We start from the raw sequence: 26,413 nt of genomic DNA, 5'->3' as shown, positions 1-26,413 counted from the left end.
CGGCACACCCGAGCTGCTGCCTGGAGAGCTGCTGGTAGTGCGGCGAGCCGGGGTGTCCTTCGGGAAGTGGTAGTGCACCATATTTCATTAATATTCCCCTCTCTTCTATTCTCGCCCCGAGGTTCCTCCCCAGCCACGCTCCCCGTCTCGCCCCAGCCCCGGAGAGGTGCCCGCTCCTGTCCCCGGGGCTGTGGCGTCAACACCGCCGCCGCAGCACGAGCGGACGAGCCCGTGCCCGCTGTGGGTACCGCACCCCTGGGCTGGGCAGCGGCGCTCTCCCTGGGGCACGCCCGAGCCCCCCGGCGCCAGCGGGTTCCCTGTGCCGGCGGGCACTCACTGCGCGGGGGTGGCAGAGCGCGGATCGGGCCCGGCCCGGAACGGCAGCCGCACGGTCCGAGCTGCCGCGGGCCCCTCGCACGGGGGCACCGGCGCGCGAGACCAGGACGGGCCCGGCTGCTGGCCCCGCGCCAGGCTCGCGCCCCCTGGCGGCCTCGCGCCGCGCCGGGGGGAGGGGCCGCGGGCGGCCAGCAGGGGGCGCGGCCAGCAGGGGGCGCCGCGGCGGCGGGGCCGGGCGGGGCGGGGGGCGCGGCCACATAAAGGGCCCCGCGCACGGCCCGGCCCCGCATCGCTCTGCACCGCACGGAACGGAACGGCACCGGGGCTTCAGGTAAAGGGCATTGCCACCGCCCCAGTGCGCCGCACAACACCCTTTCTCTTTTGTCTCCCCGGCGCAGCCCTTCGCAGCGGGGCCCCGAGGGACGGGATTGCGTTTTAGGGCTTTTTTTTCTCAATGCGGGCGGGACCCTGTGGCTGCGCCCCGCCCGCCGCGGGTGTCGCTGAGGGTGCTGCCGCCCGGGATCGCCCGCCCTGTTCTGGACTGTCTCCTTACGCAGTCCTGGGGGCTCCCGCTAGTCGTTGCTGTCCCGGTTGCGGGCCGTGCTCGGAGGCCTTGCCTGTCTCCGGTGGGGGAGCGGCCCCGGTCACGGCCGTGCCGGTGCCGGGATTTCAGCCTCGGCCGTGGCCGCGGCTGCTGCCCGCGGCCCGGTGGGAAAATCCCCCATGTGCCTCTAGATCGCCTTGCCAGGGGCGAGTGCGGCCGAAAAACGAGTGCAGCTGAGAGCTCGGTTGCTGCCAGCGACTCGCTCCGTGCCCCTGCGAGCCGCCTCCTCCAGGGAGATCGGTACACCCGAATTACGGACTTGTTGCAATAGTTAATTATTGCCCGTAGGCCCCGAGCCCTTCCTCGGGACCAAGAGGTATTTGGAAATACACAGTTTCTTCTTAATTGCCTTGGCTATGTGCCTGGGTTAAGTGTATTTAAAGAGCTGCTGCAGGAGAAAGACCTTGCTGGATTTTGGCAGCTCAATATAAAATCAGAGGGGACGAGTGACAGAGCTGAACTCTAGGGAATGTGTGCTCTCTAGGAGCTGCTCTGGTGTGAAGAGGGATGCTACTGCAGCACTGCCCCAGTTCATAGAGAAACTGGGCACACTGACCACTGAGGAGGGGAAAAGTACCAGTAGCTGGGCCATGATCATGAACATGTTAGATGCTGCCGGAGTCGTTGAAGAAGCTGCTGTTTCCACACATCAGTGGAGATCTCGGTGGAAGTGTCTCACCTACCGTTGAGTTCTCTGTGTGACAGCAGCATCGAATCGTTCTGAAGCCAAACCTATTGCTATGACTGACATAGTCTGATTCGTCTTAGTTAAGTAGAACCAAACCACAAAACAAGCAGTGTTTTGTGGGTTTATGCCTGACTACATTTTTACTTAAGTGAATCAGATTGTTTCTCAGATTGTGCCAAAAACAAAACTGAACTCTCCCCGAGTAGCAATTCTGTACCTAGGCCATGGACTATGATACAGACCTTATTTATTTGGAAAATCACAATTGAAACTGGGTTCAAAATACTTGTATAAGTAAACTGAGTTCAGACAGAGTGTGATCATGTGAGGTTCAGGTCTCCTTGAGGACTACAGAGGCCCAATATAAGCCAAGGTACTGTCTGTGTTAGGGATAGAAGTGCCTGACGTACTTTATTGTTTAAACTGAGTCTCAGTAACATAACCTTATTTTACATTTTCAATTTCTTTTTTTTAGGGTTTTTTGGTTTTTTGGGGGGGTTGGTTTTGTTTTGAGTGGGGTTTTTGTTGTTGGGGTTTTTTTTGTTTGGGGGTGTCTTTTTTGGTGTTTGGTTTGGTTTGTTTTTTTTGTTTTTAGTTTTTGTACTTTAAAAGGTGTGGAAAAGCTTGATCCTGTGAACATAGCTTAAAAAGTTTATTCTCTTCCCAGACTAAAATTGTTTAATAAATTGGATTTTGGAAATGTAGCACAAGTTACTTTAATTAAAAAAAAAGGAAGTTTTAGCTTTGGGATAGTCTCCCAACGTGCTTGTAATGTGGGACCCTTGCTCTGCAAGCCTCACACCTCAGAATGACTTGGTCTGGATAAATAGGTCCTGTGTACTGTAGGACCCTTCATTCTGGATCAACTCATGGCCCTTGGTCTGTGAGGCTGCAGCCTCAGGCACAAGGCTTTGCTATCTCACTGTCCTGTGCCGGCAGCTGCACACAAGCACAGGACTGCATGAAAGGAGGAACTGCCAAGTCATAGCCCTTGCATAATCGGAGCCAAGACCCAAGAAACTACAGCTGTTGGAAGGCAGGACACTGTGTAAGAGCAGTTCAATGCCTTCTGAGGTTTCCTTGACAAAGAACAAAGTGCAAATAGAAGGGCAGAGTTCAAGTTGATTTGGGTTTTTTTTGAGGCTTTGTTCACAAACATCTTTGGAAACCTCTGTTCCCTACAGCAAACAAATCTGACCAGTATTTATTTTAACTGTAGAAATAAAACTTGCCATGAGAAAATACTCTTGATGTGTAGCCCTTGGATTTTTCCACCTGTTTCCTTCTTTCCTGGGGGACAAAGCTAATAAAGAAACTGGCAATATATTAATCTTAGTCGTTTCAGCAGTATGAGCTCTCATTGTTATCATGTCCATTAACCCCTGATTTTCAGAAAAAGGTGGAGAAACAGGCAACTGGACTAGAACAGGTGAAATCTAAAAGTAAACAGCACTCATCTATTTCTGTGGAATTTGGGGGAAGGATTTGGTCATATTTTCAAATTCTTTGATACAACCATAATTTAAAGCCCATGCCCTTAATTGTCAAGATGTTAAACTTTCTTTTTATTCTCACATAAATCTCCCTAGGAGCTGGGGCTTTAAGGAAAATACCATGTAGCATGAAACTAAGGATAAACTGAGGTTATTTTCAAGTCTTTTTGAAGAGCTCCTGTATGCTATGTTAGTGCCTCACCTAGTTATGTTGTAAAAATGCAGGATACATGTGTTGGTAGCTTTTAACTTACGTTGGACTTCTTTAATGTCTATTGCAGTTCAAGATGTCTAAAAAAATCCGTGGAGGCTCTGTTGTGGAGATGCAAGGAGATGAAATGACGCGGGTCATCTGGGAACTGATTAAAGAAAAGCTGATTTTTCCTTATGTAGATCTGGATTTGCACAGGTAATGGCTCTGTGACATTCAGCTACTTTGTAGTGCAGTTTGCATGAGTCATTAAGTATTGATAGATTTTCATTTAGCACGGGAAACATGTTCTCCAGGGTTCCTCACAGCAGCAAGCAGTGAATGCTGAATTGTGAGTTAGCTTTTTGCCCATGCTGTGCCTCTAAGAAACATGTCTAAGAGACATGGCCTGTATTTTGATCTCCTGTGTCTTGGACTTTTCAGCACCTGATGGTCATGCCTCCCTGCAGCCTGAACAATGAGAAACAGGGGCTGTTTCAGCTACTCCCTGGCTTGAAGCATAGCATCCTGCACCCCCAAGTGGGCTTAATGGCTTCTTGCCATGCCTGTTCAAAGATTTCCCCAGAGGACCAAAGGGTGTGTGTATAGGGCACAGACTCTGCCCTCCCTGATGGCTGTAAGCCTGAGCTCTGCTGTTGACAGTGTGAGCTAACTGCTGCAATTACTCTCTGAAGCTAGGTTGTGCTTCTCTACTCCCTTCTGGAAAAAAACAAACACTAGCAGCTGGATACAGCAAAAGGAACATGCTATCTATAGCATCTGGCCAAGCAGAACAAATAATCTCTTCCTTTTCTGGCCACTGAGCTATAATTATTAAAGAAGTATCCAGCTACATTGCTGCTAGCATATGGACAGAGGCCTTCAGTGGTATCTGCCATAGTTAAACCCACAAGTCTGACCTCTTCCCCTGCTGCTGGAGCCATTTGTATGCCACCTACATCAGGCTTTCTGCTCGCTGGTGTTGGGAGCTAGCCAGACAGGAACCCAGTAACATAACACATGCACACAGTCTGGAGAGCATCCCTTTCCAAAGAGGGTGGGAGGAGGGCAAGCAAACCCCTGGCTGAGGCAGCACAATGGCTAGTTTCATGTACAGCTGGCTGTGCTTCAGGGCTGTCCCATGCTGGTCACCCATTGTTCTCCAAAAGCTATTAAAACGGTGAGTATGGAAATGACCTTCCTCTGATGTTTGAGAGGAATATTGGCAGTTTTGCTGCCAGAGAAGGATTGTGGGTCCATTGTCAAAGCAGTTTTTAAGCCGAGTATAGCTTCGTGTGCTCAGTACATGAAGGAAGCCAGAGCTCTCAGCACAAGAGGTTTGAAATAAAGGCTCATATTTATCTGGGGATTTTGCTGCTCCACGCCATTAGAATCCTCAACTGACAGCTGCCATTGCAGGAAGCTCAAAAGGCAAGGCAGAGGAGATACTGTCCCATGCTGGCAGCAAACCTCAGTTATAAACTGAAGCTGTCCTTTCTCCAGTCTCCTACCAACCTCCAGGAACAAGAGAAATGTCACTGTGTAAGTCTGTTTTCTTCCAGTCCAGCAGCATTTGCACGGGAAGAGGGATAACTTCAGTTGTGGCAGAATGGAACCACACTCACAAGCACATACGAGGTCTTGTTTCTTTCCTGCTGAACACAAGCAAATGTCCTGGGCAGTCCTGATCATGTTTGTGGGTTTGTTACAGCTATGACTTGGGCATTGAGCATCGTGATGCTACAAATGATAAAGTAACTGTGGAAGCTGCTGAAGCCATAAAGAAGTACAACGTTGGCATAAAGTGTGCAACCATCACTCCTGATGAGAAGAGAGTGGAGGAGTTCAAGTTGAAGCAGATGTGGAAGTCTCCCAATGGCACAATTAGAAACATCCTAGGTGGCACTGTCTTCAGAGAGGCTATTATCTGCAAGAACATTCCCCGGCTGGTGTCTGGATGGGTGAAGCCGATTGTCATTGGCCGTCACGCTTACGGGGATCAAGTGAGTCACTTCAGTGTTTACCCCCTCTTTTTGTCTTAACTGGCTTGTTCCTGATTGGTATAGAGCTCCAAAGACTTAGACATCCCTGTGCTCCTGCTCTGCCCCTTGCATTCTACCTGGGAGCACATATGTGCTAGCACTTTGTACTGCACCTGGCAAGTGTGAGAGAGCCTGGTTCATGCCTCTCTTCCTTGAACAGTGTCACTGTATAAACAGCATTCAGAAACCTGTGCTTGTATTACATAGGTCTGTACTTAGACACTTAACTCTGCTAAGTTATTGTTCTTCACCTCTATAGAACCCTCTTCCCTACATAAGTATATCTTTAGAAAATACCTTTACACTGCTCACCACCTTACTTTGCAGAACATCATGGTGTCAAATGTTGCTCACAGCAAAAATGGATAAAAGTGAGTGATTTCTAAAAGTGGGCAAAATTACCTTCTGTATGGGGGTGTGGTTTTGTTCTTCTTTTTTACTGTGGTCTGTTGCTTTAACTTGCACAGCACACCTTCAGAGTTGGTATCTGACCTGGGCACATCAGGCTGTGGTACAGAAGTAGGGAAACCTCTTTTATCAGAGCTTTCCTCACTGGGGTCAGGGTCAAGGCTGTGAAAAGCTCTGGAACGGCTCTCAGTGTTATGCACTTTGGATAGCCTGGAAGATAAGAATCAGTCATCTATGTTCTCCATGGGCAATCATATGCTTTAAAGCTAGCAAACATGGCAAAAGAAAAGTCTTCTAGAAGAGCCAATTGCTTAAATAGGTGGCAAGTCATTAGTTTACCTGGGATAGGAAGGTAAAATAATAAATTTTCAAGAGGAAAATAATTGCAGAGCCCTAGCACTAGAAAAGAATGGGATTCAACATCCTTAAAGGTTGTGAATAATTGAGAAGGTAAAAATAATAATAGGAAACAGTAGATTAAAGGGGAAGGATTGAAACCCTGCGAAAGTACGAGATTAAAGTGAAAGGAACAGTATCAGAAGATACAAAGGACATAGGAGCGAGACACTAACTTCAGAACAGCTCAGGGAGCAAGTCCCTTAATAGGAGGGAAACTACATGAAAAACTACATAATAAATTTCAAGGAAATGTAACCTTAAATAGTACTGTTCAGGGCAATTGAGAAGATGAGACATCATTTAAATATTTAAAGTTTTTAACTTGAAAGACTCTTACTACAGGTTGGCCTTTCAAATGTCATCTTATGTATGAGCCCTGTTACTTATGAGATCAGCAGCTGTAATATGAATTGCTTTTTGAGGCAGGGAGAGGAGCCTTTCTACCCCCCAACCACACAACAGTTTAAATACTCTGCACTTTAAAACTTCAGTGTACCTGCAGAAGTACTCTGCCAATTGTAGGGCCTAAGAATCTGTGAGCTTTTTTCCCTGAAGGGGAAGATTAGCTTCTGAAACAGGCAGACTTTTGGCTAAGGACACAGTTTAGTGGTGCTATTGGCAGTGCTGGGTTAACTGTTGGACTTGACAATCTTAAGAGCCTTTTCCAACCTCAGTGAGTCTATTACTTGTTTTTCGAATATCTAGTAAAATAATCCAATGACAATATGGCTGAATTAAAAGTCTACTTAATGGGGGTGTTAGTACAGTTTTTCTGTAACCTGCCCTCCCAAATGAGAGCTTTCTTTTCTGGTTCTCTCTTCCTGATAGATAAAATCATCATAGCTTTTTTTTTTTTTTTTTTTTTTTTTTAACAGTACAGAGCAACTGATTTTGTGGTACCTGGGCCTGGAAAAGTAGAGATGACCTACACTCCCACAGATGGAGGCAAACCAGTAACATATCTGGTCCATAACTTTGAAAGTAGGTATTTTCTCTAATTAGTGATTAAAACTGATATTTTGGATTTAATTCAACCTTGAATTATCAGTCAGATCTGTTTGATGGTAAAGTATGACTTTGAGATAGAGTAGGGGAGAAGGTTTGGGCCTTCTTCATTTATTTGTCAGGTACTGAAAGTTCCTTGAAATCTTCCTGGTATCGAAGAAGCACATCAAGAACACAATCATATTAGATTGCCCACCTGTCATGCTCCTTATATGACCACTCTGGTAGCAGCATATATGTTTTTCTGTCTGATCAGAGGCAAACTTGCTATGTAAGAAAGGCTTGACCTAAGGGGAGATTTGAGAACAGTCCATGTGTAATTCTTTCTGATCTCTGTATACCTGTGCAGTTTTTTGCCTTCTTTATGAAGCAGTCTTTTTATTTGCTCAATAGAAATGAGAATTAACACTTACTCAGTAAGGTGGAAAGAGGATTTCACAAGGACGCTCCTGACTGTTTGGGTTGTAACTGTTTTAACAGATGCAGTCCTAAAGGTTTTGGTGTCACTTCTCTCCCTAATGCTGTGCTGGTTGCAGACATTGCAAGGCTCAGGAGGAGTCTTGGCATTGATGGGCTTTGTTAATGGAAGCAGTTACACACATGTTGCCAGAACTCAGGCTGTTTTCTCTAGGGGGAGGATTCAGGAAAACATCATACATCTTATTAATCAAAGGGTTCAGGATTTAAAGTCTCAAGATGATCTGTGTGTGAGTGTGCAGTGTTTTGGTTTTTGCTACAAAAAAATGAAACCATATAAACCACGCCATCCTTATTTGTGTGCAGTTGGTTTGGCAAACAGGTACCAAGATGGACATACAACCCTCTTTTGTAATACTTGATTTCTCTGGCATGCCTGCTCATAATAACCTACATCTCTACCATCTCTTGCTGCATAGCCTTTCATCTGGAGTTCATCTGCTTCACAGCCAGTCCTAATCTGTTTTTATTTGATAGATGACCAGTGAGCCTGTATTGGAGATGTGTGGCCATCCAGTTGCCACAGTCTGATTTGCTGCTCTGCATTGCACCAGCGAGCAGGGAAGTGCAAAGATGGCAGATTACTGCTGCTGCTCTGGGGAGATAATTGTTGTGCCAGCATATCTCCCAGATGATTAAGGGAAGCTTGTATTTTTGCTGTACAAATGTGTTCAACCTGAATCAAGAGATTTTTAGTAGGCAGTAGGATTGTATGATTGCAGTATGGATTTTCTTTTACATGTATGAAAATAACTGTTTGAATAAAGCTTAATAGCTGTCATCCAGCAGCCATGAAATCATGGCTCCTGAGGACACAGTCTCTGCAGCTGATCACACCCTGAGCTGTCCTTGACTCCATAGGGAAAGTACAGGGACAGGTACAAGGAAAACACGTATTTTTCATTGGTAGCAACAGGAATTTCATTCTCTGCCATTATCAACTTTAAATGACATTGCTTAATAGCAATAAATCTGCTCTTGGCAAGCAGATAAACCTCCTCTGGTTTCCCCTCTTCATTCTGCATGTATGTCCATATAGTAACTACCATCTGGAGGTAAGGACAAATAGATATTAGGAAAGGTATTTAAAAACTTTGTGTTTCCAGAGCAAAGTTCCCTGATATTGGTACTGTACAAAAACTAGATGGTGGTAGTGAGGGGCTTAAAATTAAGTACATGGTATCTACTTTCCACTAGAAACACAGAGTTGTGCTCTGAAAATGACAAACCTATCTTATGAAGCTCTAGACCCTACTTTCACCCACAATCATCCTCTTCCATGATCTGAGTGCTGCTTCCTTCTAGGTGAGCTGGACTGCAAGTGCAGCACATTTCCATTTGTGCTTCTAACACATCTGCCTTTCACAATCTAAGTCATGTGAATGTTGATAGTTCCTCAGATCCTTCTCAGGACCTGCCTGAGCACCCACATGACTGGCATGTTCTTCCCACAACTTGCTAGAAGTGACCCTAAGTGGGTGGATCAAAGCTGCAGGGTAGACCGCACATGTGCTGAATAAATGCAGGAATTCATGTGTAGTCTTGTTTACCTGAGCTAGGCAAAGCAGTCCTTGACTGCTGGAGTTAGTTCTGAAGGTGCAAAGCATTTAAGGTGTGAGCACATCCATTTCTGGCTTTGACTGAGACCTCCTGCTCCAAACTGCTGCCTGCTGCGTTGATAGAAAAAGACTGTATTACTTTAATGGTTAGTAGGAGTTCAAGTGCACCCACTTCTTTCACAGTGTGCTTGAATACTTAGGCTGGATTGGAACAAAACTTCTTAGAGGGATTAGATCACATTATTAAGATGTACTTACCTGTAAAACTAAACCACCTTCCTATCCATGTGTCACAGAACTGCTGAGATTTGAGCTGATGGTGCAAAGCAAATCTTCTCCTGAAAGAACCAACCCTAAATTGAGAACTAGATTAAGACACCTGGGGAGAGCACCAGGCTGCCTGCCAGCCAGAGTATGCTATGGGGAAAATAAAATTCTTTAACCAAAACTAAATCTAGTTGATTCCTATCTGTTCTTCCTCCACTAACAGGCTGTGGTGGTGTAGCCATGGGAATGTACAATCTTGACCAATCTATCAAGGATTTTGCCCACAGTTCCTTCCAAATGGCACTGGCTAAAGGCTGGCCCCTCTACATGAGCACCAAGAACACTATTCTGAAGAAATACGATGGCCGCTTCAAAGACATCTTCCAAGAGATCTATGACAGGTAATCAATCAGTTGTGTACTTCCTGCTGCAGTGCATAAGTCTGCCACAGGAACATCCTCTCCAGCCTTGTGAGTTGCCTTTTCAGACACTCAGCAATGCTTTAAGGGCACAGGGTATGACATCTATCACTATCTCCCTTGTCCTGCAAGGCACAATACTCGATGTGGAAAGCTCTGCTAAATGTGGCTGTGGTGTCCATCTCTTCTATTAGAATCACAGATTCCCTGTGGGTACCTCTATGACTCCGAAGCTGCCTTGCTATGCCCTAGCAAAGTAGACAAGCGAAAAACCAGTAAAGAAAATACAGAGTGGTTTTTTTTGTTTTAGTCTTACCTCTCTGCACCTCTCTATGCACGAACTGTGCAATTCCTGTTTATATGACAAGATGTTTTGGTTTTTGTTTTCTAGAGAGTATAAGTCCCAGTTTGAAGCCAAAAAGATCTGGTATGAGCACAGGCTCATTGATGACATGGTTGCTCAGGCCCTGAAATCTGAAGGAGGCTTTGTCTGGGCCTGCAAGAACTACGATGGGGATGTGCAGTCTGACTCTGTTGCACAAGGTATGAGGTGCTTCCTGTGCCACACTGAAGCAGGTTTAGTGGAAGTCCCTTGTGTCCCTCTGTCACATCTTATGGAATAGCCCATAATGGTGTTGGGCCTCAGAACTTTTATTTCAAACCTGTGGCCAGTAATGGAGGTATCAAGCAGTCAAAATCTGATTTTGCTTTTGCAAGAAAATCTGTTGAATGTGGATTCTGTAGTTGTGTTTATTTACAGGCAGGAAGTTCCTACCACGATAACTGGTAGGCTTTCTATTCTAATGGACAGTATTTAGGCAGCTTGTTCTCTGTCACTGACAGCTTGAGTTAAGCTGAATGCTGCTGAGTGTGATGGCAGGTGCTCTGCAGATAAGTAGTAAAACCTTCAGGACCTAAAGCTACCTGTCAGGTGTAAAGAGAGAGATTGATACATGAAATTTTGCATATTTGCAATGCTTGATCAAAATCCTATATAACCAAGGTGTCCAGTGCCAAAAAAATAAGGATGCAGAATTCCACAGGGTGAGATGTGTGCCTTTATGGAATACACTCTTTCTGAAGTAATGCCACTAAACTGCCTCCCACAAAACAAGGGTGTGTGTTGGACTGCTAAACAAAGCAGGTTTTAAATATGCAGATCTCTGAAACCTACCAAGTTAGAAGTGGTGTGAGTGTCCAATATCAGAAGTTGCTAGCTCCTATCACAAGAGCGGATGCTCTTGATAAGAAGTTGGTTTGTTTCCTATCACCCTGTTTGAAAGACAAGCAGCCCAACACTTACTGTTCTCTTACTGTACATTTTCAGTAGAAATCTGTCCAGCAAATTAGGTGAGAAAACTAGTTTTATTGAACTGGTGCATAATGTCTTTATATCTCACGGTTCAGCAGGACTTCATGTTCAGAACAACTGTCATTTTCAGTTGCAGAAGCACTACTGCAGCTCTGCTGATCAGGGATTTTCACATCAGTGGGAGGATGTAGGGGGATTGTAGGATGGAGAGATTAAGGGGAATTTGAAGGAGCTGTCCAAAGGAGACACTGAACTTTTGAAACTTGTACTGTGTAGGTTATGGCTCTCTGGGGATGATGACCAGCGTGCTGATCTGCCCTGATGGCAAGACTGTTGAAGCAGAAGCTGCTCATGGAACAGTTACTCGTCACTACCGCATGCACCAGAAAGGCCAAGAAACCTCCACTAACCCTATTGGTGAGCTGCTTTTCATTGCTCTTCATCATCTCTACACATGAAAGAACAAGTTTAGAGTAAGAACATCTGCACCCTTTCTGTAGACAACTGCACCACTGAGTGGTGAAGCTTGCAGTTCATAATGCATTTTTCTTCCAGAGACTCTCATGGCCCTTAAGGGGAAGGAAGTACCTAAGATTCTTAAATGCTCATTGATCAAAAAAATCAAAAGTCAGAGGGTCTGCAAACAATCAGAAAGTAGATCAGTAAATTACACATGTGGCATGGAAATTGCTGTGTTAGTCTCTGACCTACTATGTAGCACACAGCAGTGGGTTTTGGATAAAGGGGCAGGGTGAAAAGGAAGAAAGGAATTAAAGAGGGAAAGATGAATTAAAGAAAGTAAGAAAGGGTAATAGAGAGAAAGAGAGGGGAAAAAAAGAGAGAATTAAAGGAAGAAAAAGAGGAGAAAAGAGAGAGATCGATCACTAGTCCTACTTACAGCATTGGTCCAGCTGAGGCAATGCCAATTCTGGTTTCAGTGCTGATCTAGCTGATAAGTGACAATCCAGCTCCATTGGTCTGGTTGCTGAGATGTCCAGGGCCCTGGGGGCACTGCCTGGGCTTGGTACCCCCCTGGTCGAGGGGGGTACCTTTTTATGGACAGGTTTCTTACTTTTTATGTACATTAGTCATCAAGTACAGTCTATTCTTTCAGGCCTGTCTGGAAATGGGTCAGAGGACTTTGGAGGTCTTTGGTCTCAATCGCATCCTATGCTCCATGCCCACTTCCTGCCACTTATTCTTGTGCTTACACTGTACTATGTTGTGGTTCTTTCTCACGGAAAAGTGCTCTCCTGTTTCCACCTGGCCCCTCTTTTCCAGTCAAATCTTGTTCTTTTTCATGGCATGTCAGTACCAACAGTCTATGGTCGGCTCTGCAGCCATCCAGTTACCAGTGTTCGAGACACAGATTAGCTCCTTCTCTCAGACTGGCTCAGTTGGTCAGAGCATGATGCTAATTACACCAAGGGTATGGGTTCAATCCCTGTATAGACCATTCACATAAGAGTTGGATCAATGATCCTTCTGTGTCCCTTGCAACTCAGACTGTTCTGTGATTCCATGTGTACCTTGTGGAAATCGTGAGCTCCAAAAGATCTCACTTTGGGCTGCTATTTAAAGGGTTGTTAGTAGAGTAGAGTAGAGTATGCATTAGCTCCTTATAATCAAGACCTTGAGGGGTCTCACTTTGGGTCACTGTTTATGGGGTCACAAGAGAGTGGGCTTTAGTCATAGTAATTTTCCATCCTGGCTGCAACTCAAGTCAGTAACTTTATTTGAAAGTTCAGTAACAAAAATGTTATTCAACTTGGGTTGTTATTCAGGCAAGAAAAACACCTTTTCAAGGCTGTTCATTAAAAAAAAGAACCACACTCTGTGTGGTGATTAGTTCCTGTGTTTCTGATAAGCTCGAGAAGGGCTTAGTCCACATATGGTTTGTGAAGGCCAAGGCCTAATGAGCATTTCTCAGATCACAGTTTGACCTGAGGGAGGTGAGGGAATACACCTCCACAGTCCTCTCATGACTTTAGTCAGCTTCTCTGGGTCTCTAGAGACACAGCTACAGCCTAAAGCAAAAAACAGGCTGGAATGGAGTGAGTGCAAGCAACAAACTAGACCTAACCTAGCCTTTGAGAGAGATGCACTCACTCTTCAGGAAACAATTAGTTTATAGCCACAAGGCTTTAAGGTTTAGTTTGGTTGTTTTTTATTTTACTCCTCTCTTTGATGGCCCAGAAGAACCAACCACACCTCAAGCCATGTACACACTCGAAGTGTAAGTGCACTTGGAATGGGGCATGAGGGAAAGAATCCTCTGAATTTGCTAAATCCTCTAAATAGAGACCAGAGCATAATGTAGTGTTAGGAAAAGGACTGCACTCTTCTGTCACAATATGCTCTGTAACTACAGAGTCCTACCACCTGTCATTCTTTCTGACTTGGGCAGGACAAAAATAAAATGACGTGCATAAAGAGATTACTGGAGGCAGTGAGTAGTTTCTGAGGTCTGCTTTGCTTTTTTTAGAGTTGCACAAAAGGCAGAGGATACTTAGATGAAGATAAGTGTTCTTTCCCATACCAAATTTTCTATCTTTTTTTCAGTCTGCTTTCCATTTTATTGGTATTAAAAAATCCAATTTTTGTTCCACATGATGATTTGGAGTAACTTTCAAGAAGTTCTAGATGGACAGAATAACCCAGTGTTCTCTCTCAGCCTCCATCTTCGCATGGACAAGAGGCCTCGCTCACAGAGCTAAGCTGGACAACAACACTAGCCTCGGGAACTTTGCAGTTGCCCTGGAAGAAGTCTGCATTGAGACCATCGAATCTGGCTTCATGACAAAGGATCTTGCTGCCTGCATCAAAGGCCTGCCTAAGTAAGTGTATGAAATAACCAGCTATGCTTAGAGGAGCCTGTTTTATGTGGTGGTTGTGAACAGCATTTCTGGAATGTTATTTTTAGTATGGTAAAGAACAGGAGTCTATCTCACAGGACTCACCTGTACCCAGGGCTGTACGAACAGAACATGAGATGTTCCTTGACCCAAGCAGCTTAGTCCAGATTGCTCTCTCCCTGCTATTGCACCAAATGAATGAGAGAAAAAAGAAGGAACTCCAAAGATTTGTATTTTTGTATGACAGTCTAGCTATGTTGGCCAGATCTCAATAAATGTAGAAGACCTATGTAACTGTAAAATATATCCTGGCTACCTCTTCCCAGTCTTTTGGCAAAAAAACCCAGCCTGATGAGTAGGAGAGAACTCTTTTGGTTTTAGAGGCAAAACATAGAGTTCTTCAAATAGTCCTCCCCTGCTTTGATTACTTGAGAGTCTCCACAACTAATATCTGTCTTGTTTTGTTTCCCCCTGCCAGTGTCACGCGCTCTGATTACCTGAACACCTTTGAGTTCATGGACAAGATTGCTGAAAACTTGAAGCAGAAGCTGGCCTCTATGCCCAAAGCTTAAGGCTTAAGGGTTCTACTCAAGCTCCCCTAACAAAGTGTCTTCCACTTACATGAGAGTGTAAGTGGCCCTGTCTCATGCTTTGTTGTGCTTCTTTTAGGCTGTTCTTCAGTTTTGGCCCTCTGGTATTATCACACTGGCAGATACTTCCTATCAGAATCATCTCTTTGCCCAATTACTCTAGTTTTTCTGTTGATTTTCTGTCTGATGCTCTCTAATCACACTTGAGTCCTCTTGCAAAGCACAGGCACTGGAGGTCTCTTTCACCAAGAAAAGTGAATTTTATAGAATGAAATCACCTGAGGGAACTTCATGACTTGAGAAGGTGTGAACTGGGGGTTTTGGCAAGCTCTCCATACTTTGCATCTCAAAGATAGGTCCCTTCTTAACCTGTTGCATTAAGTCAACTCTTTCAAGACTCTGCAGCTGTGCTGGATTCACCTCATATGTACTTGCAAAGTCTTGGACTCCTTCAGGAGAGTGGGAATGGTGCTCCACACCACAGTCTCTATTCTTCCTGTCAAAAGCCCCCTCACATGCCTTCTGCCCCATCTCACAGACTTCAGTCTCACTACAAGATGTTGCAGCTTTTGGCTGAAGAAGCTTCTTGAATTTTGAGCACACTCTTCACTTTGAGGTCTATCAGGACTACTTTCTGCATTGTTTTTAATTGAAGTTGTTATTTTCCTGTTCTTGCTTTCTTACCAGTTGTTTTCTCATCAGTTTTAGTTTTTTAATAGGGGCCCTCCAGGTTACCAACATTCACCTGTGATTGCTCAATCTTGCTGAATTTTTACAGTCTCACTCCCCCTAGATGTGAAACTATACCAATATATAGATGATACTCTAATGGAAGGATATTCCCATGAAAAAGTGGGAGAAGCAGCAGCAGTAATGGGAAGCATTACATGAAGCAGAAATTTAAGTTCTGCCTGAAAAATGTCAAGGACCAAGTAAAAAAATAAAAATTTTGGGTACTTGGTAGATGCAGGCAATGCAGTAGTTCCTCCAGACACTTTAAAGGAATTCGAACAAATACAAGTGCCCCCATCAAAGAAAGAATTACAAGAGTTAATGGGAACTTTAGGATATTGGAGAAAACATGTACCTGGCCTTTCTGTCATTGCTTGTGTAAGTGGCTCTGTATTGTGCTTTGTTGTGTAACACTCAAACACTAGATAAAAATGAACATAGACACTTTTTAAACTTTTAGAAAATCATGTTTTCTGTAACCCTTTGAGCTGCTGGGTTAAGCCCTACTTTTGCTAAGCAGATGAATTTGATAAAACCTTGGTATGGGTCTGGATTCCTGGGGTTTTTCTCTGTGACTTTGATCTATGTTTATCTCTTCTTCTCAGTCTGAAGGCCAGTTTGTGTCACAGCTCTGGTCAAACCAGCAGTGACCTACTGTCCAGCAGCCCACAGAAATGAATTCCGTCCTCCTCTGTCCAATACTTCCCAGTGAGTGTAAGTGAGCTCAGAGGGCTCTGCCAGCTCAACCACACCTCCTGAATTTATCTTGTAGTGCCAACCAGAGCACAGTACCTTGATACCAAGGGATTTGGTTCCACTGCTACAGTTAGGACTGTAGCATTTGACTAGCACTTAGTAAATGCTGGAAACAAGCCTTATAGGCTAAGAGCCTACCAAAGCCATGCTGCAGTGTCTAAATGCAGGCCATGCATTTAGTTATGCTCCTTCTGACTGGATGTGAAGCATAGGAACTGTTAACCTTTTCCCTCACCCCACGATTCATAAAGGTGCAAACTTTTCTCCAATTGTCTGGGCTATTACCCTTGTTGTCTTACAGCAAATCAGATCATGACTGTGAAAACTTATTCCATCCATGGTTGTGTGTTGGGTTTTTTTTAAGAAATATTTTTAATTCAGACTAAAATAAAAGCCAACTAACATTCTTTGTGTCTCCTTCCTTTGTGCGATTAGCAGATAAGGGGAAACTGCTTCAGAGAGACTCCAGTAGCTTTCAGCACAGTCCAGTACATGCTGGGACAGACTGTTGAAATGTGATATAAACACAAAGTATCTCCCTTCTTAGAAGAGTTTTAATTTGTTCTGGCCTAGGCAAAGCTGTCATGTGTAGTGTCATGGTAAGCATCAGGTGCTATACAAGAATTCAAAGATACCACTTGCATTGAAAGTTTATTTGGAGAGTAATACAAACTAATACATCAGCGCTCAGCAAAACAGAAACTAGTTACACATGAACAAACTCTCCCCCTCCAGCTGACTACTATAGGTGGTGATCAGGATAGAAATACCAATGTTAGACTAAAGGAGCTAGTATTTCCTTGTGTTTGAAACACAGCTCTGTAACTGCTAGCAGCTGTCTCTGTACCTTCAATGTGAATTAATACAGTCTACTATTCTCTTATTAGCACAAGCACATAAGCGCAGCTGGGAAAAGTCCCATTTCTGACCCATAGAGGCAATGAAAACAATTACTGTACAGTTGGAGATCTATGTTCCTGCCTGGCTTCTGACATCAGTGGGTCAACACAGGCACGTTCTAATACAACAGCACCTCTAACAAATTCCTTGTTATTTGCTAGCTCCTACCTGGATTCCAGAGTTACAAAGTACCAGAAAACAAAAACATAAGAGGGCATTTTTGAATCTTAGGCTTTTTCTTTCCTAGTTTTAATAACTTAACAGAACAGCTTAAATGTAAGCTATGTAGTAACATTTACCTGACTGCAGATGACACTATTCTCCCTCTACTAATGAAGTTTCCATCTTCTGAAGTCCTCTGAGTACAGAGAGTACAGCAAGACCCAGCCTATCCTCATGAACTGATGGATGTTGCTGAGGTGCTAAGGAGAAGCAGTAAGTATGGTCAGAAGAAAAGAGCAGCCCTCTCCTCACTCTGCCACAAAGAGGAAACACTTCGCCTGCTTCCAAACAGGCACATTTCTTTCCCTTTCGCTATCAATTTGATCCCTTCTTTTCTCCACCATTCTCTCAAACATTTAGAGTCAAACTTTCAAAGTTTTACCAGTAGACCCTAAAAAAAACCAAGTGTTTGAAACCAGTGGGTGCTCAGTCTGCAATGGAAGCGTATAGGATCTCCTGAAACACAACTGACCCCATCTAGAGTACTGTTGTCCAGCTCTGTGATTCCCAGCTTAAGAGGGATATATGGACTTGGTGGAGCAAAACCAGAGGGAGGACACAAAGATGATCAGAGGGCTGGAATACCTCTCCTATGAAGATAGGCTGAGAGCCGAGGTTGTTCAGCCTGGAAAACAAGGTGCTAGGGAGACCTTGTCACACCTTCCAGTACCTCAAGGGGCTATAAGAAAGCTGAAGGGGGTAGGTACTTTAGGACAAGGGTAGATGTTTTTAAATAGCTCTGTCCCATGGAACCCTCTCCTCTGATCACCTTTTTTGTAGCAATACTCAGAATGTTTGAGACAAGACATGCTTAGGTCTGGTCCTACATAGCCTCTGTTTCAAATACTCCTTACTGTTGGTTGGTATAGGGCTCATCTTCTGCTGAATGGAGCTTTACATGGCAGACAGGGGGAGAGAACAGCAAGGAAGCAGAAGATAACTAGGGGCTAATCATACAGCACATAAGGGCCATTAAAACAGACATCCATCAATTTGTATGAACCACTTTCCCCACCCATGAGTCCCAAAGATTTGAAAACGGAAGAAATCCACAGTACAAGGCTTGATTTATCAAATTGGTCCTTGGGTTGCCTTAGTTGGAATAGTTCACCTGTCTGGTCAGGCACCTCCATCTTTGCTCATGCCTCTGCATTCAAAGTTGGAGCCCTGCAGCTAAACGCACGAGTTTCTAGGAGCTTGGGGCTGCCTTTCAACCACTATTCTAATCCTGACTCCTTTCTGTTGTTATGAACTTGCCTGCCTTGGCACTGGGACATCCTTCAGGAAGTGATTCTTTGTTCTCGTTCATCTTCTTGGTCATTTCCTTGGTGTTGACAGGCTTCTTTTTTCTTTTGTAGAGAGGAGAGTGGAGGAACTTGCTATCTGTAAATGGGTCACCCTGCCTCAGTTTCCTGCAGAACCAAAAGGGTTAAATTGAATCATCAAGTATTCCTTGAATACATGTATGATTAGAGTCCCTAAAGTTTCTGATTTTAGTGCAGTTCTTCCTTATAAGATGATTAAGTGTTACAGTTTGGTTTTTGTCCAGTACACTTTCTGGTGCAATTCAACCAGCTATTCATTGAAAGTTCAAACTGGGACACTTCGCAGGGAAAAACACACTCAGTACCATTATATAACAACGTTGTTGTAATTTTACGAGTACACGACTTTCTGCAATAGCCATAGGATGTACTGAAGCTACAGTTTCCCAGGGGAAAGATGCAGCTATTTGTTTAGGTATCATATCTGCTAGTGAATATAGATACAGTCTGGTCTCAGAAGGAAAGTACTACTCAAGTGTGTAAAATTTTAGTCATCACAGAAAGTAAATGAAATCAGGATTTTTGCTGAGCTGTCTTTAGCCTGTATTTTATCCTCATGCTACTGCCTCATTAACACTGGAGTACCACAGATGCAGTCTGACAAGAGATGTGCTCATTTCAACAACTAAAATAACATCCTTAGTAGCTTGTTACCAGAAGCCTAAACATCCATGTGTGCTGATGCAGAATTCTGGCATAACCACACAGTGGTAGAAGAGGAGGGTCACAGAACACAAAGGGTAAGAAGAACTTTGAACATAGCCACAGAGGGTCCAGCCCTGGAGAGTTAGTATATGAGAGCAGAGCAGGGGTTGCAGCATGGGAACAGTGTTTGGAAGAAATAGTTTAAAGCCCAACCTCCCGAGTGGTGGCTCTTTGTAGCAGATTGGCTTCACTTTCCGCCGGGATGAGCGCCCTGATGCTTCCTCCGAGCTGGAGGGAGACAGAACCCTGGTATTGTTCAAGTCCCGTAGTGGCCTGATATCTGCAAAGGGAGACATTCACATGGCTTGATCAAAGGGATTCTAATTCATTTCCAGACATCCTAAGAAATAACAGCTGCCAAATAGAAAGAGCTGCATTACCAGGTTTCTCTGAACATGCACAATCCAGAATCTAATCATATTCCCTCTAAACTCAGGAGACCATTTTAATCCAAAAATACCAGACCTGCTCCTCAAAAGTCAGCTCATAAATCAAATTAGGTCCCTCAGTGAAAAAATCACTAATCACAGATCACTAATACTAATAGTATCATGGGCTCTGGTGTAGTAGAAAAATGATATAAAAACTCTATTTGGTAGCTGTAATGCCCAGGAGCAAGTTTATGGCACACAAACAACCTACCAACAACCTACCAACTTCAGCAAGACACAGGACCATGCCAGCAGTCACTGCACCTTTCCAAGTGGAGTCAGGCAAAAGGAGAAGGGCAGGAGAACAAACTTCCTCTCTATAAAGTACAGCCTACTCCAGTTGTAACAGGCCTGTTTGTAAACAGCTACAGAAAGGAAAACCCCACAAAACTACTCTCTTTACAGAGTATCCATTAACAGCAAACTCCCCAAAGGGGTGAGCTTAACTATTGTATTACCAGCCCAGGGATACACCCTCCAAATCCTTCTAAAAAAAACAAAACCACAAAAATTTACGTTGGCTCCTGATTAATTTCCAGTGAAGATATCACCTAGAGGTATAAAGTCTGACATCTTGCAGCACTAACCATTCTGGACCAAAAAATTGCCATATTTTTGATATTTTGTGCCCCAGTAATACTGACTGACCCTAGTAGGCAGGGTCAGCATCAAATAAGACTTTTGAACTGCTTGAGTACTTTATTTTCTAAATAGGCATACCCTCTTGATAACAAGAGTGGTAAAGGAAGATTGAGCACATGCTGCTAGTCTTGTCCCAACATCTACACATGGACAAGTGGACATAAATTCTTATAGAAATGCTGATAAACTAGAAGCAAATGCAGCCACAGAAACAACTGGCTAGCACAAGTAGAAGTATAAATGGTGTACTGGGGACTGATCTTTAAACTCAGAAAAAAGAGAGGAGAGGAAGGAAAATATAAACACTTACTGCATGGAGTTTTTGCCCTCATTTCTAAATACAGCTACCTTCCCCAGCTTACCACCTACCAGATTTCTCTGAAGATGAGCTCCAAGAACTTGACTGGACTTGGTTCGTTTCCTCAGCTATGTCCTCTGCAGTCTTTTCTTTAAATATCAGGGAGTTTTTCAACCCAACATGTGATTTTTCTGGCATTCTCTTGCCCTCAGTACTTAAGCTCTTGGAAATTGGTACTTCTGTAAGTCTGGAGCTGACAGGCAGAACTGCAGAACTGCTCACATGGGAGGATTCAACATTGTGTGAAAGGTCTGTAAGACTATCTGCAAGTGATATGTCCGGTAGCTGCTCATCCAGGAAAGTGTCTGGCTCAGACAGCAGATGTGTAATGCAGGAAAACTTCCCCATCAGGACAGTTTGCTTGGATGCAAGTCCTGTGGTACTTCCAATGAGAACCTTGGCACCATCACTTTTTCTGGCCAGAGAATCAGTCTCTGGAGGTCGAGAGTTGCTCCTCTTCCTCTGAGGTATGGGTTTGCAAGAGGCTTCTTTTTTCAAAGCATTCATGGTGTTGTCAACTTCACCTTGCCCTTTTTTTTGAAGGCCCCCTGTCTGTTTTTTATTGCTCTTAGCAGCTCTGGGGATTTTGCTTACTTTGCTCCCAGGAAGAGACCTGGGAAGAATATTTTCACCCCCTTCAAATTCTGTCTGGAAACAACCCAAGTTTCCTGCAAGATTCAAAGGATGGACAATATACGTTTCCCTGCGCTGTTTAAGATTACCTGGCAAATCCTTTGTGCTCTCATTAGCTGCTCCTTGAACATCTCTCGAGGGCCTAAAAACATTAACTTCATTTCCCTGATCACAATTGCTTTTCCTGACACTATTCTTCCTGCTTCTTTGGTTTATTTTAAGCTGTTCTTCACCTTTGGCCTCTGGTATTATCACACTGTTTGGCAGATACTCCTCATCAGAATCATCTCTTTGCCCAATTACTCTAGTTTTTCTGTTGATTTTCTGTCTGATGCTCTTTCTACTCACACTTGAGAATTTTGTAGAATTTTGTAGACTGAAATCATCTGAGGGAACTTCATGACTTGAGAAGGTGTGAACTGGGGGTTTTGGCAAGCTCTCCATACTTTGCATCTCAAAGATAGGTCCCTTCTTAACCTGTTGCATTAAGTCAACTCTTTCAAGACTCTGCAGCTGTGCTGGATTCACCTCATATGTACTTGCAAAGTCTTGGACTCCTTCAGGAGAGTGGGAATGGTGCTTCACACCACAGTCTCTATTCTTCCTGTCAAAAGCCCCCTCACATGCCTTCTGCCCCATCTCACAGACTTCAGTCTCACTACAAGATGTTGCAGCTTTTGGCTGAAGAAGTTTCTTTGTATTTTGAGCACACTCTTCATCTTGAGATCTATCAGGACTACTTTCTGCATTGTTTTTAATTGAAGTTGTTTCCTTTTTTCCTGTTCTTGCTTTCTTACCAGTCTTTTTCTCTCTGGTTTTACAGTTACCTTTGCTTTTAACCTTTACAGGAAAAACCTCAGGGGCTTGGCTATAGCTGGGATCCGTTTCAACACCACACTCCGTTTCTTTTGTCTGTGGCTGCTCACAGAAGGTCTCTTTACCCACAGAGTTTCTATGAGAAATAACAGCAGTTTGAGCAGGTGAAGCCAGGGAGCTGGGAGATCTCAGCTGTTGCTGTGTGTTGTTCTTGCTGGAACTGCTGTTGTCCTGTGCAGTACTACCCTGAGCTGCCTGAGTGGAACTGACACGTGGTAAGATATCCAGAGCAGAAGATGGAGTGCTTGTAGCAAACAGGGTGGAACGCTTTCTCCTCAGAGTAACGTGCCCTTGTGAGGGACGATCAAAAAAGTGTTTTACCATCTCATCAGCCTCATATGAAAGAGTATGACTTTCCCAGGCAAGTGCTGGCAAATTGTTGGGATTTTGTTCAGTGGTGCACAAGACCTCTGTGGGAAAGAAAAAATTCATGTCTTAGGCTGAGAAATGCAGGAGGAAAATGCCATCTTTCCCCATACCACTAAAAATCTTGCTCCATACACTGCCACAAATCCAGAGCATAGAAAAAGCATAATTTTGTGCTCTACAGAGACTCCTCAAATTTACTGTGTACCAGATTTGCTTAGTTGGCTTCCCTCTGAACAAAAGGGCAGCTCAAAGCAAGATACCCTAACCAGCCATAATAGTAGAAACACTTATGATCTGTATAAGAGTTATTATTTATATGGCAAATCCACAAGAAAAAGTGGTGCACCTAGACAGATTCTGCACTTTCAGACATCTCCGGAAATCTTATGTAAGCCCAGTGCCTATTACTCAAAAAGCCTGATTTGTGAGCTTGACCTACTGCAAATATGCCTCTGAAGACTCTGATTCTGGGATATACATAACTCCAGCAATAACAAGCATGCAGTGGAGCATGCAGTTCCTACCAATCATTAGGAGCTACTGGGGTTGTGGCTGAGAGCTAACTGGAGCTATGGCACGCATGCATTTCTGAGCACAGACACAAAGTCATACAAGAAGAACAGCAAGAGATATAAAATTTACCTCCAAAGATGTGACAGTCATGAAAAGCCTCCTCTGTTGCTGTTGCTTCAGTCACCTTCTTGCCATTCTCTTCTTGGTGGAACTGGAGCTTCTCATCGTGCTGTGGTGGCAAAGTATCTTTGGAGGCAACAGGCACAGTTTTTAGGGTCTCATTAGAAACAGATCTCTGAAGTTCTCCTGAGGATGTTTGTGCTACTGTGGAGCTGCCAGCTTGCTGCTCTGCATCATACAGCTTGGAAATGGGCACTCTCATTGGCATCTGTGTAACCCTGGTGAGAAGGAATAGCAGCAAAGGATCATGTTGCACGCATTAGACGGAATCCAGCAGACCAACTATAGACCACGTGTGGGCAGCTCCAAGGACTGCCCTGTCTTCAAAGCGGAGACTAGACAGAGGAGAAACAGGACTTCAAATACACTTTAAGAGATCCTGCTCTGACCATCTTCCCAGAATGCAAGCTTACATCATACAAGCAGGTGACTATTAAGAATTTTTATGTAACAAGCATCAAAGTGCCAGCTATGGCACTCACTCACTCAAGCAAATCGTGCTATGCTTACCAGCTGCAAAGAGAAAATTGCCTAAAAGTAACACAGTCTCAAATAAAGGAGGTAAAAAGACCCGTCTGTGCACAGACCCAGCATTAGGACAAACAAAGCGAGGAGTGGCAATAAAAAGACAGAATAAAAGAAAGCATCAAGCAGTGGTGGTTCAGAGAAGCTATCTCGTGGAACTGGCAACTGGGCACACACATAAAATACAAGTTTAGCATACAGAAATTCAGGACAAGCTTGCTGATATCATTTTAAAGCCCACCTCAGAAGCTGACCATCTGCAATATCATCAGCCCAGCTATCTTCAGTCATGCTGCTCTTCTGGCCACTGACCAAGGATGGAGAATTTGTATGGAACTGGAAAGAAGAGAAAAATAGAAGAGTGATTTAAAGTTCTTGAAATCCCTCGTGCAGCCTCCTGCACAGAAACATCAGAAGCTCCTGTAGAAGCATTTTCTCTGGAAAGTATGTAAAGTACTGCAGCAACCCTCCCATGTTATGGAAACAACCTGATTCTGCTGCAATTGAGTCTCCACAGCCTAAGGAGAGCTAAACTAGTTCGGATAACCTGAGACTAGGAAGCAGAAGTATTTTCCCATCCACCCATGAGACAGGACACAGGGAAAGTGTCCTATTCCCTATCTCAAGTTGCCATGGCAATACTTCAAAAAAGAAACTGAAACGAAGTCACAACCTGTCAGAACAGAAAAGCCTACTGCCAGTACAGCAAATAATCCAGAGGAAAGCAGTTTAAAACTATAGCTCTTCCTACAGAAAGAGTTACCCTGGAAATCCTTAACACCAAGCTAAAAACAAGGATGTTGCCAACACAACTAAAGCAAGCAAAGAAAAACAGGTGAAGCATTCAACACTGAAGTGAGCAGGCAACACAAAGCAAAAGACAGAAAAACACAGCCCCCTTCCCAGAGCAGTATGGTTGTGTTTCCCATGGTTTACCTCAGACAGCTCGGCCATCTTAACTGCAGCCATAAGATTGTCCATTTTTTTCAACATATTATTCTGTGTTGAGGTAATAAAGAGAGAGAAGCCACAAAGACATTAAATTAAAACATCTCTTCCAACAAGGATACTAGTAGCCAGAGCAAGGCATGTTCTGGGGAGAACACATTTTGTTTTGGAAACAAAAATAAGCAAATCAATGGTGACCTTTTCCATCTGTTGAGACTTCAGACATTGAAAAACAACAGCTCAATCCTCCCACGGCTGAGATGCTAGTGCAGCACACCTTGCCTAGCACCCCTCCCCAAGCCAGCCACAGAGTTAGTGCCATACCAGGAAGGAGAGCCTGTGCCGCAGCACAGCGTTCTGGAAGTGGCACTGCTTCACCTCCTTCTGTAAGACGGTCTTCTCCTGGGTGAGCCGCTGTGCATTGGCTTTCTCTGCATTGAGGGCTAGAGCCAATGCTTTATTGTTCTGCTTTAGGGAGACTTTCATAGTGGAGGAGTTGTCTGTGAGAGACAGAGCAGAATCACACACCATCAGCATCCAAGTTCTCACCCATACGTCTCCCCTCATCATAATTCTTTTCCTTCCTAGACCAGCCTTCCTCACATTCAGATCTCTACAACTCAACAGCCCCCTCACAAAATCAGCATCTTTTATTCCTTCCAGCAATAGAAGTCTCCAGAGAAAACAGCAGGAAAAACATTTTCATAATAACATGCAACACTTCAGATACCTTCTTTACCCTCAGTGGGTCAGAGGCAGCAAGCTACTGCTTCAATTCTTAATGAATGATGGCATGATTCAAGTGCTGAGTTTAAAAATATATGCTCCTTGCTTTGAATAAGTGACCTATAGATAACACCTCATCACCATCCAAAAAATGGGCAAAAAACTATTTTCCTCTGCAGTTGCCCTTGAGTAGATTTAGGCCTGTTTCCAAATTTCAAAACAATAAAATAAAAATAATGAAAATATTTGAATTCCTCAAGATAGTCCAAATTATCTCCTTTCCATCCTTGCACTACTTTGCCCATAAAAAACAAGTCAGTTGGCCTAGCTTCTACAGAGGATTGCACATACACTAAAATACTTCAGACACCTTTGGGCACCCTAGTGACACTTGACACTCTCTGCAGGGCACTGAATTCACTCGAAGCCCCCGGGCAGAGAAGCAGCTGGGAAGCAGCACATGCATGAGCTCTGGTGAGGGACTGCCACCCAATCCCGACGCCACGGCCAAAGGCCCAGGTATGAGCTGACATAGCAGCCAGCACATGTACACACCGCAACGCAAAATACACTTACTGATGATCTTCGTCTTGATTTTCGATGCAAGCGAGGCATTCAACTTCGCAGTCCTCAAAGCACCCTTTTTCTTCTCCCGCATCCGCTCTCTCACGTCGCTCAGACTGAAGAAGGACATTTCGGCGGCCTCCCACGCAGCCATCGCTGAAGAGAGCGACACCGAGCAGGGTCAGCGCCCGTATTTCCCTTCCGCAAGCCCTTACCGGCTAAGGCTCGCACTTGCCCCGAGAAGCAGCGCCTCGGCCCGGCACAGCCCCGCGCAGACCCCCGGAAGAAGAAGAAGAAGAAGGAGGAGGAGGAGGAGGAGGAGGAGAACGAAGAGGAGAACGAGGAGGAAGCCCTGGCCGCCAAG

General features: G+C 44.3%; 2 protein-coding genes across 3 annotated transcripts; one reads left to right on the top strand and one right to left on the bottom strand.

The window, feature by feature from the left end:
• Positions 1-9: 9 nt before the first annotated feature.
• IDH1 (isocitrate dehydrogenase (NADP(+)) 1) lies at positions 10-16,539 on the top strand. Of its 2 annotated transcripts, none has more exons than XM_088167932.1 (9): positions 10-69; positions 3,403-3,530; positions 5,023-5,314; positions 7,036-7,141; positions 9,692-9,869; positions 10,279-10,430; positions 11,476-11,616; positions 13,874-14,036; positions 14,533-16,539. In XM_088167932.1, the coding sequence occupies exons 2-9, from the start codon at positions 3,409-3,411 to the stop codon at positions 14,624-14,626; spliced, it is 1,248 nt and encodes a 415-aa protein (XP_088024058.1). In that variant the 5' UTR covers positions 10-69; positions 3,403-3,408; the 3' UTR covers positions 14,627-16,539. The 2 variants fall into 2 exon arrangements, with proteins under 2 accessions (XP_088024058.1, XP_014735806.1); XM_014880320.2 differs by lacking the exon at positions 10-69 and adding an exon at positions 576-667.
• A 225-nt stretch (positions 16,540-16,764) lies between these two features.
• LOC106855542 (uncharacterized) lies at positions 16,765-26,321 on the bottom strand. Its single transcript, XM_088167929.1, has 8 exons — positions 26,062-26,321; positions 25,084-25,259; positions 24,748-24,810; positions 24,053-24,147; positions 23,236-23,504; positions 20,727-22,634; positions 19,438-19,564; positions 16,765-18,666 (listed from the first exon to the last, which is right to left on the bottom strand). The coding sequence occupies exons 1-8, from the start codon at positions 26,201-26,203 to the stop codon at positions 18,477-18,479; spliced, it is 2,970 nt and encodes a 989-aa protein (XP_088024055.1). The 5' UTR covers positions 26,204-26,321; the 3' UTR covers positions 16,765-18,476.
• Between the last annotated feature and the right edge of the window lie 92 nt (positions 26,322-26,413).

This window comes from Sturnus vulgaris, chromosome 7 (genome assembly GCF_052056855.1).
Source record: "Sturnus vulgaris isolate bStuVul1 chromosome 7, bStuVul1.hap1, whole genome shotgun sequence".
In the NCBI taxonomy this organism is placed as follows: Eukaryota; Metazoa; Chordata; class Aves; order Passeriformes; family Sturnidae; genus Sturnus; species Sturnus vulgaris.
This window is presented reverse-complemented; position numbering and strand designations above follow the sequence as displayed.